Below are 15,609 nucleotides of genomic sequence, written 5' to 3' on the forward strand. Positions count from 1 at the left end.
ATTTATTTATGATTTAAAGAAATGTCATGAGCAATGCCAATAGCTCTACCTTTAATGATGCCGAGACCATTGCATTGTAAATGCTTGTTTAAGAAGATTTGTCCAATTCCAAGTCACCGTAGATTTGGACAGAATCAAAGGCAAGGGAAAGGTCAAGAAATAGGCGTGCCAGTACTCCATTTCAATCCATTCCAGTGTTTAAATCAACCGGTGTGGAAGACAGTTCTGCTTCCATGCCACAGCCATACCAGAATCTGTTTTAGCAATCTAAGAGAGGTTACATTCTTCAATAAATGTAGTTATTTGTCTTGACGCTGCGCTTTCAATCTATTCGCCTATAAACCGTTTGTTATTGTCTGGAAGTTAGAAGGAGACCTTATAAAAAAAGCCTCTTTGTTTTAGGGAGTGCTTTTGAGAAGAGACCTTTATCCAAGGAGTTGTTGATAGTTCTGGCTAGATCAGTTGCAGAGCCATTAATATTGATATTCTTGCATATATGAGTTATGAACACGGTGGTCCTGGACAAGGACAATAGGAACAGAGGAACATGAATATAGACTAGAAATCAGTAATATATTTGTGCTGTCCAGCAGGACAGGATCAATCTAATATTATAAATATTTGCAAAAAATAAAGTGGGGACACAATCCTGCGTTCGACAAGGTATACATTAAAAAAAAAACAAAGGCTCAGGCAGAACAAATCAACAGTCTAGAAAGACCAGAGCTGCCTGATCACTGATACAAAAGCGCTAACAAAGTCATTGATACTATAAGGCATCACTGTACAAACAGACAGATTCCCCCAGGAGAATAAGGAAAAGTGGAAAAAGAAAAATAGATTTATTTTTTTTATTGTTTATATTATTTTATCAAAATTATTTAGAGAATCATGAAACATATAATAACAGATGAATAAACATAAATATATATGAAGTCCCACATTTGTACACTCAATACACACCAACAACCACAAATACACACATACTCATAAATTTCCCACACTCACAGAAAATTCACAGTTTGTATTATAATAAGAATTCAAATTTGTTCACATATGTGACACAATCTACAAGAGAAGCATAGTCAATAGTAATTGATATATTTTCTTGTTATCGAAGGTGGAAACAAAACGGAGGCAGGAGGTTCCCCGGCGCCAATGCGCATTTCGGTTTCTAACCCAATATGGGTCACACCTTCATCAGGGCGGTCAAAACCCTAGAATAGATGCGTCTGAATTGGGGGCATCTGAGCATACTGATAAAGGAGAGGTAGTCAATCGGCAAAGGGTTTAGCATACAAGATCGAGAGCCTTAGATAAATATAGCCGAAGTGTGGGCATTCAAGATGGTCATCTGACTCAACTTGACTAGAGGTTCAAATGCCATGGGGTAATTTTTTTGGATAGGTCCATTCTCCAAAAGGAAGGCGCTCGATGACGGTTATTCAGGACAATGCAGGATATATCTATAATGAGTAAGAGAGTAAAAAACACTCTGCAGTGCTTCTGGATAATGAGTTAAGTCATGGCAACCGATGACATAACTCCATGAAGTAATCTAGAATAATTAAGATACTTGTATAGTGATGTGATGAGCATTTTTTTAAGTAGTATCACTATTGGAAACAAACTAATCCACTCTTTAAAAATGTATATTACAGCATCCAATTGATCTTATGAATGGCTTAACTCCTTTGGCAAACATGTGTTTTTATCCAGTAAAATGGAGATTTTCATACCCAACATACAACGTAAAACATTTTTTTAAAACACACACTCCATAATGAACATTGTGGTAAACGGAAAGCCAGGAATGGTTGTAGGTGTCACATAGTACATGGGCAACTATGCAAAACGTTTATAAACAAGTTTCACTTTCTGATTTTTGGCCCAATTTTTTTTTTAACCAATCAAAAAGTATGCAGTGAAATGTTGAATGCACAAAGATTCCATGTCACGTGCAGGTATTAAAATTCAAGTGATAAATGTCAAACATTCAAACTCTAAAATACTGAAGCTTTCTAAAAATGGACTGCCCACCACAATAACAGGTCCAAGGGGCTATTGGACCAATGCTATAGCATCACTTGCAACCCTTTGGTCACGCTGTGTAGTAACAGCAACTTTACATGTTTGAACTGAGAAGATGAACAGAAAACCTTAAGACTGGTGCTGGTATGCCCACGCAGAGTTGAAGCTTTGGTGTGTTTTCATGAGCCCCAGCCACTCAGCTGAAATATTGTTGAAACGTGTGCTCAAATGTCTTAAAGAAGCTGGTGCTGGTGAGCACAGCCTCAAACAGTTCTCCACTGTGGTACCTGCCACAACAGAGTACTGCGATCACACAGGTCAACAGGTTCAAACACTGATCTACGCGGTGGCTTCAGCAACAGTGAAAACACCAGCTTCCTCTGCAGGCCAAGGGAGCTCCGGTGAAGTATTAAAAATTAACTCTAGAGCCAGTGCTACTTCACCACACGCAATGCATGGTTGACCTAAGTCCCAACTCTATTCCTTCACCAGCTCACGCCCTCTATTGTGTTGCTTCATCTCTAACCTCTTGTGTCTGCTACCCCCTTCTGCAGCATTTGCCAGCTTTCTCCTAATGTACAAAATGAACACTTGCTTCCAGCTTATCCTCACTGCCTCAAACTGATCCTCAGTCCCTCACGCTCCTGCAAAGCATCAGCCCTGATCTCCCTCCTTTCGCCATCACTCTCCCCTCTTGCACTGGCCACGTAGTTACAGATGGGACTGACTAGGTATCGAGGGCCTCCTTCACCAGGCCACTATGCCATCAGTGCGTCCGTTTTTTGTGAAGCACCGGTGGCGCAGTGTGCCTGCTCCTATTTACAATGTCACGCAAAGTCACCCTGCGTGACTTTTCATGGCCTTGTAAATATGGGCCCCTTTCACACATTACTCTGCATGAAAGGGGCATTCCATGTGTGATGGTGTGGGGGTTCCAATGCCACATCTATGGAACCTGAAACATTCCCAGATTTACAAGGTTTTGTAAAGCTGGGAATGCGTCAGAATCCTATGCCTCCGCAGGGGAGACGTAGGAGTGGCACAACTAGGAGAAATTGTTTTATTTCTCATTGTTTTTTCCTCTTTCTATGTGTGCTGCATAGAAAGAGGAAAATGCCTTCAATTATTGTTTTTGTGCAGGAAGGTGTGAAAATGGCATTTGGCGCAGCACCATTATTTTGGAAATTAAGTCCCTAGTTTTGCGGAAAGAACAGGCATTTTACAGGTGCCTTGTAGAAATGTGTATATTTATGACAGTCGGCTAAATTTTAGGTCTTGCCTGTGAAAGAGTATGTGCAGCTAGCGCAAGCACTCTAGCTTGCAAGAAACATATTGTACTGCAAGGAGCTGTGCAAATGCTTTTGTTATGAATGCAGCGTAAGAGGTGAGCTCATATAAATGATGGGTTATTGTGAACAGCGTGAGTGAATGCAGCGTGAGTTTTTCAAGTGTAGCGTGAAAGGTGTACCGATGTGAGTGCAGGGCGAGCTACATGAGTGGAAGTTGAGACAAGTGCCTATGTGAGTGCTGGGTGAAAGGAGTACATACAGAGTGAGAGGAATGAGTGCAGGGTAGGTGGTGTAAGCGGTGTAAATGCAGAGTGAGATATGTGCCTGTGTGCGTACTGGGGGACCAGTGTGCCTGTGTGAGTGCTGGGTGAGCGGCAAGAGTGAAGGGTGAGCTGTGATAGTGAGTGCATGGTGAGAGAAGTTAGTGCAGGGTGAGTGGTGTGTCCCTATGACTTCTGGCCGACTATTGTGCCTGTGTGCAAGAAGAGTAAACGGTGTGAGCGATGGGTGAATGCACTACCTGTGCGAATGCAGGCTGAGCAGTGTGCCTGTGTGAGTGCAGGGAAAGATAAGAGAGTGCAGGGTAAGCTGTGTGACTTCAGGGTGAGTGTTGAGCCTGTTTGAGCGTTGTGAGTGCAGGGTGAGTGGTGAGCCCATGTGAGTGAATGGTGAGCTATGTGAGTGGCTACGGTGCCTATGTAAGTGCAGGATGAGTAATGTGCCCGTGTGAAAATAGGGTGAGAGGAATGAGTGCAGGGTGAGTGATGTTACTGCAGGGTGAGGGATGTGCCCATTTGAGTTTGGGTGCAGGTGAAAGTGCAGAGGTGAGTGGTGAGACTGCAGGCTGAGCCATAAGAGTGACAGGCGAGTAGAGTATCATGTGAGTGCAGGGTAAACGACATGTGTGCAGGGTTAATGGCATGAGTGCATGGTGAGCAGTGTAAGTACAGTGTGATAGCTGGGAGTACAGGGTTAGTGGTGAGACCGCAGGGTGAGAGTGACAGGTGGGTGAAGTGTCATGTGAGGGTAGGCTGAGAGGTGTGCTCCTGTGGGTACAGGGTAACAGGAGGGTGAATTTTGTTAGTGCATGGTGATAGTTGGAAATACAGTTTGATGGCTGTGAGTGCACGTTGAGAATGATGGGTTAGTTGTTTGAATGCAGACCAAACACTTTGAGAAACTCAGCATATTTGTTATCCATGGTAGCGAGTGAGGTCTCAGATATCATTTGTATTATGGCATCCATCAAGGATGGAGGGTGGAGGAAATAAATAATCTGTGGGTCCTGCAACAAACTTTCAGACTATTGATATGTGATAGATTGCTATGACTTGATAGTGGAAAGGGTGTGGCATAACTTGTGGCATAACTGCCAGAGTTGCTCGCTTTGAGATGGTGAATAAGTTTCGAGTCCCAGCGCCAGATCAATATCTTGCGATCCTGGGAAAATCACGTTATCTCCCTGTGCCTTTAAAAATTAATGTGTCCTTGTATAATGTAACTAGTGGTCATGCAAAGTGCCTCAATACCTACGGGTGGAGTTTGAGCTATATAAAACTGCAAAAAAAACAAAGCCTAAGGTTACTTTTCAGGAAATGCATTCTCACACTGTGGCAGCGAAAGTAATTTGCAACTTTAAGGAATAGGCAGGGTGGAGACGCAGGGGCTCTAGGAACTGGTGAAAAAACAACAAAGCCTACTTATAAAGTAAATGGTCTTTTAAAGACCTGTGAAATACTCAGGTGCGGCTGCAATAAGACGCTAGACCAGCCAGCCCACAGCAGCTCAGGAACTGTCTGTGTGTGTGTCCGGAAATCTGTCTCAGCCCGGGCTGACACACATGACGGGGGGCTGAAGCCCTTTGAGCCCTATGAGCGTTGCGCGGCTGGGCCAAATACACATAAGAGGAGCGGCACATGGGTCAGGTCAGTTCCACATCAGTTACCCTTCATTTTAAACATGCGACAGCAACATTATTAAGTCTAATGATACTCTAGGTACATGCGACTATATAAGAGTGATCTCAGACTACTCACTGGGAAACCAGAGCAATGGAGGGTGTGTCTGGTGTTAGCTTGTGCTGCAAGCAGAGCACATGTGTGTTAAGTTAGATTCCATGTTCTATGTTTGAGTTATAGATTCAGCATTCTTCTTTGGTGCGGGGACTTAGCACTACGCCTGAACAGGAGGATACATACACGTTAGGAGCTGACAAATAAATCTTGGAGACTTACTCACTGTGATCATTTACTGAACTCTATAAATTGTTGCAGAAGATGTGATATGAACCACAATAGATAAGCATCTTCTTTTAATACAATTTCGAGTGTAACCCCTTTAGATTTATCAGTCTTTCCTGAGAATACCGAAGAATATGCTAGAAAAGTGGGATAGGACGATTCCCTGGGATAAAGTGATAGCGAGAGCTAGAGTTCAATGCCTTTGAGTAGCTTATTTCACAACGGCCCTCGGAGACCGTGAGAACGAAGAGTTATAGTGAACCCTCTGCTTTCTGGAAGAATGAATGGAAATGTGAAAATGGACTGCGAGTGTCACTGCAAAAATGTGACTGTGAGAGAGTGAACTCCGAGCCTCAAAGGAAAATATGACAACTGTGCCCTACCCATCAGTAAAAATGCTGCAATGAGCAGATTAACTTAGGGTCTCTCTCTACCATACATGCCAACATTTTAGGACAGGGACTTGGGAGATTTAAAGTAAAAAAATCAGGGGAATGAAAATTCCCCATTGACTTCTATTATTGAAAATGCAATTTCAGGCAGGAAACAGCTAAATAAAGCCATTTTTGGCTTGAAAATCGGTAGTCTCCCGTCTGAATCGGGTCTGTTGGCATGTATGCTCTCTACATCAAATGAAAGTACGCTTCTAAAAGAATGGTACGGCGAGATGTAATAGCCCAGAGCCCTACTAGAAGAACGTGACTATAAAAGATAATCAATCCCTCCTCCACATGCTGCACCTTTAATTGGAAGTAGCGATTATGGCTTCTGGTGTGATTGGTTGCTGGACTAGGTGTGGGACTAAGAGTAGGGTTAGGCTTTCTATTGGAAGTAGGGACTAGGGCTACCTGTGCCATTTGATGCATAGACTTGTTTTGGGACTACTGGTAGGGTTAGGGCCTTTATTGGACGTAGAGATCAGGGTTTTTGAACTGATTGGGTGCTTGGACTAGGGCTAAGATTGGCTATAAGGTCCTGGTCTCCTATTGGCTCTAGATTTTAGGGCTAGTGTTGTGATTGGATAGTGTTAGGGCTAGGGTTCCCATTGGCTGAAGGGGTCACCTGATTACTAGGGCTATAGAAAAGGCCAGGCTTAGGGCGTCGAGGACAAGGGGAGTTTCCTGTTTGAGCCTGTTCAGGACTAGGGCCAGAAATGCTGCCCTTTTTCTCATTTGGCAATACCCAGCCCACACTATCCACATCCACAAACAGAGCAGCACACTCACACCAAATGTACACCATGCACAACACTATGCAAAAATGAATGTACCAGCCTGCACTACAAACCCAACCAAACCACATCTACACACCCTACTATCCCAACTACCACACATATCCACCATCACCTACAAACAGTACACAACTCTATCCTATACCACTAACCGATACACTCATCACTAACACAACGCCAATCAACACCATACATAACTACATCCCATTCAGACAACTCTCCCTGCTGTAATTACACCTAACAGACCACCGTTTATCTCCTACTCTACCCCTTCTTGCATCATCTGACACCTCTTTTACTATACCGATCCCCTAAAACAAACCTTTCTAAAGTCTTTCCTCTGAGTCCTCCCCTTCAAAACTCCCTTTTACTCATCCAAAAGCCTCCTCCTATTGTTAAGACCTAAAAAAAAAAACTCACTCTTTTATCCCTCCACTATCCTTTTCAATCGAAATTAACAAACATGTTCACTTTTCAAATTCCATATTAAACTATACTAATATACTACCCAAATAACTGAAAAACATATCCACTACTGAAATTACTTCATATTTTTTTTACTATACTAATTTTCAACAGTAATCCTTTATGGGTTCCGGAGTGGCGTGCTACTCGCCAGAAAAACAATTCAACACCCATCAGGGGTAACAAGTGCTATATGAATGCAAATCTTTCTTCCCCTTTTATCCCTCCGCTATCCTTCTCACTCCAAGTAACTGACTAATATCCACCACTGAAATTACTTCATATTTCACCATATTAATTCACCACTAATTCTTTGTAGGCTTCCTGAATAGCGTGCGTCAACACGTGCTATATAAATACAAACCTTTGTCCTCCTCTATCCTTCTGCTATCATTCCAAATCCAAATAACTGGCTAACCTATCCACCACTTAAAATGTACTTGCTTCCACGCCTCGTGAGGGGTAGTAAGCACGATATAAATGCAATTACAATATAATATAATACTCACCCTAGTGACACTGCCCTGGGCAGTTTAGCTGCCAGAGGATAAATATAGTGTTCCTGAAATAAATGTGGCAATTAGATGAGTTAAGCTCTCAGTAGGGAGTGGTGGGTACGGGACCGGCTGAAGGAAGAACGAAAGATCACTACTATCTCGGCATAGCAAGAGTGGGGTGATAAAAGGAGTTTCATACGCACCTTGAGCAGGATGCTGGGAGGCAGTTGGTGAATGTGCAGACTGTTGGGGGAGCCGCTGTCGAAGCCGGAATCACCGGGGACCCCAAGGGAGGAACCTCCACACTGTTCCTCGGGGAGCCAGTGTTGGTCATCGGCGCCACGGGGCTGCTTGCGCGGGGTGGCGGCTGGCAGTCCGGCTCCCCTGCGCTTGCACACCATTTCCCCTCGAGTGACGGCAGTCGATAGTAGGGGGCGGCTATGGGGGGACGGGGGTTCTTCGGTGGGTTGCCCCAGAAAGCAGAGCATGCACTGTCCGCTGATCAGGCAATTCCGGCCCCCGCCGCTGCTGGCGCTACTCCGGGCTGGTGATCTGCACAAGAGCTGGCCCATAGAGCGGGGGCGGTCCTAGGAGCTGTCAGTGGTGGCGCCGCCCCCGAGCATGACTTCGTGCTCCTGGGGTCAAGCACTAGAAGTTGCAGGTTGCAGCTGTAGTGTTACACGTGAGCCAAGCTCAGCAGCTCCGACACTACTGTTGTCAATTAAGGGTTACAATTCCCGGCCATTTAAACAGAGGTCTCTTCCCCCCACTTGGCGCCGGTCTGACGACACGAGAGAAACAAACCAAACGTCCAATAGTAAGTTCCGCTACTACTGACAGTTACTATCGTGGCCATCAGAAACACTAGAATGCACAGTTTTTGTTTTCATTATTGTGATTGTTGCAACGCCTAATATGGCCTTCCCGCTGCTCCAGCTATAACTGGGACACTTTTAAATCGGCGTTTAGCGTTCTAGACGTTCAGTCTTCAACACACGAGACTGCGCATGCGCTCCTGAACTCTACTAGTTATTGTCTATCCGGGAACTGAGGCACAACGACTTGTCTACTGGGTTTTATTTACCTATTTCTAAACACAGTCTTCTTCAACTTTCATCCACGAGGCTAGAGACACGCTACATTTTCACAATATACGTTTAAAATCGACTTACTTTACAAACAATTTAATGGAAGCACGAAAAATGTACGTAGTATTTATCCTTACCCAGAAGTGTCATAGCTCTGAAATGAACCCCATGCTGCGCCGCCATCTAGGCATGGCCTTTAGCTACCTCTGGTACACTACCCACAGTTTGCAGTTTTATGCAAACAACAACAGTGTCGCTCACTAATGGGGAAAATCTCACAGTCGGAGAGCGTACGGGTCGATAACGTTTTTTTTTTAGGTCGAAGCCTACGCTTAAGTCATCTTGAGGACATTAAGAAAGCTTTCTTGGAAATGCATGCTGCCCGTTGCTTACCATTGGTTTTACGGCTAGAGCTGCCGACTTTGGTGCTAGGAAACCATGTCTGAGTCTGCACAGCATCCTATGATTCTGAGCAAATCACTTAACCTCCCATTTCCTATCAAAAAGGATTGTGTCCTTGTGTAATGCAAGCTGTTCATGTGGGTCGACTTCGATCTATATAAGTCTGCAAAAAAAAAAATACTTTCTGTTTGTTCGCCTTATTTATTTTAGGCTGTCCAGTGTGAGTTTGTCGTTCCCAACGATTAAAGCTTTTTCACACTACCTGTACTTGTATTCCCCCACAAGTGCTTCTTTCTGTAAACAGGCCTATAAATCGTTTTCTTATCTTGTCACTTTGCTGTGCATTAAAAGACTGAGGCCAATTGTCAGACTCTGACTTCCTTGGGAGCTTGGTGTTTACTTTTATTTCTCGGATTTAAGAGTGAGAGGAATTATGCGACAATCTTGCTGATACTGGGGTTAGGAAAGGTGTTTTTTGTAGCACAGTATAGCACTTACAGGAACTATGCAAGTATTACAGAATATATCAGAAATAGCAAAGCACTATGAAGCACATTTGTTAATTCTATATCAGGACCTGAGGCCTCTGATGATGCTGTCTCAATTTCTTTACTGAACTCACAGCATCCAATTAAAAGTAAACTACACAATGAAAAAACATCACATCCCATGAGGCTTTGAACCACGCCTCCTCATTACAGCCAATGGCAACATGTCAAAGTATACAAAATGAACGGTGCCACCCGATCCTAGAGGTGTGGCGCCCTTAGTGGCATCCGGGGGCGGGAGCCAGCAGGGACGTCTTCAAGGCAAAAACAAGGACAGGGAAGAGCCAGCACACGTCATCAGGAAGGCAGGGCCGACCTTCCCTCCCCCGAGGGTACAAAAGCCTTGGGGGAGGCTGAACTAACCCTCTTTGTCCTCTCTCAACAGCTCCGGCGGTAGCAGACCAGCAAAGAATTACAACGGTAGCTGGGTTACTGCACGTGGAGGAAAGGAGAGGGCCTCACAGCGTAGTCATTTAGGTGAGTGTTAAGAGATGTCTGTGTCGCTGATCAGGCCGAGTGCTCACCGAGCTCAAGTTGTGCTACATGTCGCAGTAGTGCGAGATTCCTAGCCTAAACGATTCTTCCATTTGACTTTTCTTCGAGGAAAAGCGCAGTTGAAGGAACGCAGTCGTGGAAAATTTCCAGACCCGGAGCAAGAGCCTAGCTTGTAATGTAAGCAGGGAACGTGGAAAAAATCATCAGCGTGGCAGGCAATGGCGGAAGCCTCATGGTTTGTGCACAATGGGTATGGAATGGTAATCGGGCATTTCCGGCCAGGTTTTAAACGCACGGACCTTTCCATTTAATTTTACGTGACAGTGCGGATGCTTTATGTTATTTGTGCAACACTGCATTTGCTCGCTTCTCACAGTATATCGTTCTGTCATCGTGCCACATCATTTCTTTAAATTTTTAGAACTTCGAAATATCACTGTGGCAGAGTATCTTTGTTGAGCCTTTATACGGTTTATGGCTCCGATTTAGTGCAGTGCAGTGAACTAAGCTGCAGACTCGGGAGCTAAGGACCCGATTTCGAGTCACAGGAGGGTAGTGTCCTCACGGATGAAAATTCAATTGGGGGAAACAGTGCACGTCCAGCAGCTAACTTGTTGGGCCAGCAGATTTGAGTGGTTTAGTCCTCCAGTTATTTTCTTTGCCTATCGCTCGCACAGGCCCGCCTAATTATTTACGGTCTTGGCTCGGGGGTCTCCTTCACCTAGACAGTACCACTGTGTTGCAGGAGCTCCAAAACGACAAAATGTGTTTGCTTGAGGTTGCACACATTCTTGCGTCAGCGGTGACAGCCAGTCACATGATCCCACTGATGCTCAGTTTGATGCCCTTTTCCAGCCATTTTAGGAACTCCGCACAAAAATTTGGTACACTGCCTTCCCTAATATTTATAGGGGGGATGGTGTATGAGCACAAATAAATATTATAAATAGACGTATTTTTTAAACAAAGAGCGCAGCTGTGTGTCGCACTTCAGAAGACACGCCCACTGGCTGCCGTGTAAGCACAGGGCGATGTTAAGCAGAACACCAGTGTGTGTATTTTCCTTGAGAGAGTTATCTACTGTAAGAAATGTTGTCGTTTATGAAATTACAACGACCCAGTCGGCCGCACGTGTGTGTTGGCCTTTGCAGTCAGTATTTTAAACAGGAGTCAGGTAAGAGTTGCATAAGTTCAGGCTGGAACTCTAAACATTTCAAATAAGGTATTCAGTTAAACTCTCTGGCCTTTTCTTTCACTCCTGCCACAGTTTCAGGCCTCCCACACGGCAGGCCGCAACTGCCTGGAATGGAGCCTCTCTGTAAGTAAGAGCTCAGCTCGTCATGAGGCACACTGGAGCTGTGCTTATGACGAGCTGAGCTCGTCATGAAACTATAGTATTTCAAGCCTTTCAGCACAGGAGGGGAAAAGCCATAGCAGCCAAGGTGTTAATTGAATAGGGGAAATCCCTACATGTGATTTTGAAATTCGGGTCCCATTGAATAAGTCTTATCTGGCAAGTTAGGCACGTCAGAGAATAGAATTCCATTTCCATCTGCAAATAAACAGTCTATGTCAATACAGGGCTGAGCAGAAGGTTACCATATGAAATAAGCTATTGTCAAGGTCTTTACTCTCATTGAGGTCTATTGTAACGGGGCCATTGAATCAACAGATAGAATTGCGTTGTGCACGTTCAAACATTTGGCAACGCTGATATAAAGTACGGTAATAGCTGGTTTCCTGCCTGCGGAACAGATTGTTTCTGCAGAGTTTTTCCCAGGCAGTGTAAATTTAACCACAGACTACTATGCTCCGGGTACATTCAGATTTCTGTAGTTTGAGTTTTGTCTTAAATATTTAGGGGCATAGAAATAGAGGCAAGCATTTTCAGAACTAGGTTGCGTTTCAAAAACCGGCGCGTCAAGCTTTAAGGCTTGAACGTGTTGCAAGCACAGGCGCTCGTAAATACAGTTCAGCACATTAGGGACAGACCGGTTGGCTTTGCCGTTTGCCAGTGCTTGGATACAAGTAGCAGAAACGGATTGCCTTATTTATATAATTCATATAGGAAATAAAGCAATGGATGTGACAATCGGTGTAGTGATTGACTTCACTTTCATATGAGAAATAGTCTCTCCCGAGTTGCAGTGGACGCACTTTGTAGAAAATAGTGTAATACAATCTGCAATCAGTAGAAGGAGGTAAGAGAGTAGCTGTGCTCTGGACGGAGCTGAAGCCCACAATGTGCCTTTAATCAATGGGTAACTATGGATACGTGAGGGGGATATTTTCCTTATCGAGCCACACCTAAATACTCACATATGTTGATATAAGCAATGAAATAAACAGGTTTAGCTATTTTTCTGATTTCTTACAAAACAAATGCTTGTACAAATGAATGAAATGAGGAAACTCAACCACTATAACTTCATTTGTATGTATAGTGACAATAGTTCATTGGGCACTATAGTACATTGGCTCTCATGACTTCCAGTTTATTATGCTGAGTGACGAAATAGCAGTTATTGCCCATCAGAATTTTGAGAGCTGCAAAAACCCTCAGATGTATTTATTTCCACTCAGAGATTTAGGCTGCTCAACAGCTGGGCAAAAATAAGTTATTACAAAAAGTAATTGGATCTGGGACTACCAATACCGTGGTAATACCTCATTTGTTAGTGAGGCTATGCTATACGTTTATTCAGTAACATTAGAAATCCTTATTGCATGTTGTTACCTGCCATAGCATAGATATCATATGGTGGGACACCATATCGACTGCCCCAAAAGCTCTAGTCTTTGAAACAAATAAATGCATTTGTGTTGACACCCATTTCCGCTGCAACGTATGTATTTCAGGTTGATTTACATTTTTCCCCCCTATTCAAAGTTCATATTTCAAATTATTCATATTGCAGTTTCCTCAACAAATCAGATTATGTTTTTAAATTATGCCCTGATGTTTTGCACGGGTAGTCCTTCCTGGGGGGACTTAAACCCAAAGTGATTCCATTTACAGGAAATATTCAGTAAAAAATTGCACTAGACCTTTTCTCGATATTTCAAATAATGTATATATCTGCCATTATTATATTGTTTGGTTCAAAGCTGACAATGTACCTATGCACACTTAGTACCCATAGGCCCATGACTATCCCATTCATTATAAATCGGTAAACAATCACTTAACAGGTGACGGGAATCGATTGTTCCCCAGTTTCATGTTATGTATTGCAATTCGTTATATTATTCTGTTAGATCGGACATTCCCAGCAAGGTAGTCCTCTAGACCTTTGACTCCACTTCCCTATTTTGCTGAAATCATTTTTGGTGGCATGAGGCCAACTAATCCGTGGTAAAGTGTTTGTGCACTCCACTTTTAAACAGGTAAATATTGGCATACACGCAACTGGCTCATTTTTATAATTATTAGTCCCCATCAGGTGGTTCAACATGAACCCAGGGCCTGTTTATTAAATGCTACAAGTGGGCTGCTGCACTCATTGTGCCACTCCCTGAAGTAGCATAGTAAAACATATCTCCAGCCTGCACAGCAACCTGTTGCGCAGTTTTAACCTGCTATTTATCACCAGCAAAATAAACCTTTTGCCTGCTATACATGTTCTTGTTAACACCTTTAAGTCACCCATAAGGCAGGCCCTTACCACTAATAGGGCAGGGGGCTTGGTATTTCAAACGTAGGACAGAGGTGATTATGTTTTATATGTCCTAAGGGTGAAGAGCTCCCAAAGTTGCGTTTATCACTGGTTCATGGCTCGTTTTCCAAGAGACTAGCACTTGGTTTCCTTAGCCTACTTAATAACTGATACCTCATCTTGGGAAGAGATAGGTAATCTGTTTCCCAATCTTTTGAGTTGTATTGTAAATTGCCCTTAATAGTAAAGTGAGAATTTAAGTTACAATTCTGAAAGCGTAACATTTAGAAAGTTGGAATTTTTCTGCCTAATCAAATGTGCCTTTCTGGAAGTGTCCACGTCACATAAGCGTGGATGGTTTTCTTATGGAATCCCTTTCACACTCACTTGCTAACTCATTCGAAGAACCAAACAAGTGAAATTTGACAATTAATAAAGAACCCATTACATTTAATTAAAAAGCAGATATTTGGTATGTCAGGGCTGTCCCTTCTTTAATGCAATCCCTACACTAGGAGGATCAACATTGCCAGACAATATATGTTTGCTCCTAGTATATATTCTGGATGTGTGATGTTCATTCCAAGTTTCTCTCATGACTGGGGAATTTGGCACAAAAAGCATAATATGTTGGAACCTCGCATAGCGATGTCATTATCATGAATATTTTGTGTTAATTTGCCATTTTATCAGAGCAGTCCGTGAATGTGTACAAATATAGCCCGTAAAACAGTGTTCCAGCTTATAGGGTCATTTTTAAGGCGTTCACATTTCCCATTGTGAGGGTATGAAGTTTGAACTCATTTCATATATGAAGGCGTCTTTACGTGACCGCCTGTAGTTACTTTAAGGGTCATATTGTACATATTTCTGCAATACTTCATTAGCTAAGATTAGGCTCCATCAGCCGCGGTGAATACTTCTTATTGTCTATACTCTGCATAATATTTCCTCGGGCTTCGCTTTGTCAGGCATCATATTTACAATGGGTGAAGTAGCCTTCAAGAACATAGAATCTCCAGATGCTCCCCAGGCTGGCAATCATCAATGTGTATTTTATTCAGAGGATCATTACTGCCAGGTAGCTTCACAAGGAATGCATGTCGCAGTCAGTCTGGAAGTTAATTCATTAACTGTCTACCTTCTACGGTAGGACTGGCAGCCACAGGTCAGCTGGTAACCAGCAAGTGAGGAAAGCCATCCTGGAAATGAAGGGAGGTTTCCAAGGTCCCAGAGATGGGTTTCTTGGGTTAGTCCCATTCAGCCCCCTACGGTGCAGTTGTCTTGATCAGGCCTCAACATAAGCATCAGGAGGGATGGGGTGTTACCTATGGGAGGCCCTGCGTGCCATCAGCTGTGAATTCATACATGAACAGGGAGTGGTGCGGAGGTGGCACCCAGCAGCGAAGGCTGTTAGGTCGGGGGGAGGGCGAGCGCGCCAGTAAGCTACTCGCCCTGTGGCGGGGTCCCAGGCAAGAAAAGGGTGTGGACTTCCCCTTTCGGTATGGACTGGCTGCCCATGGAAAGGGCAAGCAGTCATTGTGGGGCTCTGAGCTGGCGGGAGAGGGGGGACTGACCTGCTGGTGGTCCTGACCACTCCTGCGCTACCCGTGATGACGGGGTGTCGGTTTATAAACATTGGAGGGGGTATACCCCGGTATGTTGGT

General features: G+C 43.8%; 1 protein-coding gene across 2 annotated transcripts in view; it reads right to left on the bottom strand.

Annotated features, from left to right (window-relative positions):
• FBXL17 (F-box and leucine rich repeat protein 17) overlaps window positions 1-8,561 on the bottom strand; it is a 1,859,129-nt gene extending 1,850,568 nt beyond the window's left edge. Inside the window, exon 1 of one of the 2 annotated variants that reach the window (XM_086961002.1) lies at window positions 7,957-8,561. In XM_086961002.1, the coding sequence (XP_086817128.1) occupies window positions 7,957-8,325 (369 nt within the window). In that variant the 5' untranslated portion in view covers window positions 8,326-8,561. The remainder of the gene's footprint in view (window positions 1-7,956) is intronic. The other variant, XM_086961003.1, reaches the window with a different exon arrangement.
• Between the last annotated feature and the right edge of the window lie 7,048 nt (window positions 8,562-15,609).

This window comes from Lissotriton vulgaris, chromosome 3_1 (genome assembly GCF_964263255.1).
Source record: "Lissotriton vulgaris chromosome 3_1, aLisVul1.2, whole genome shotgun sequence".
NCBI lineage: Eukaryota > Metazoa > Chordata > Amphibia > Caudata > Salamandridae > Lissotriton > Lissotriton vulgaris.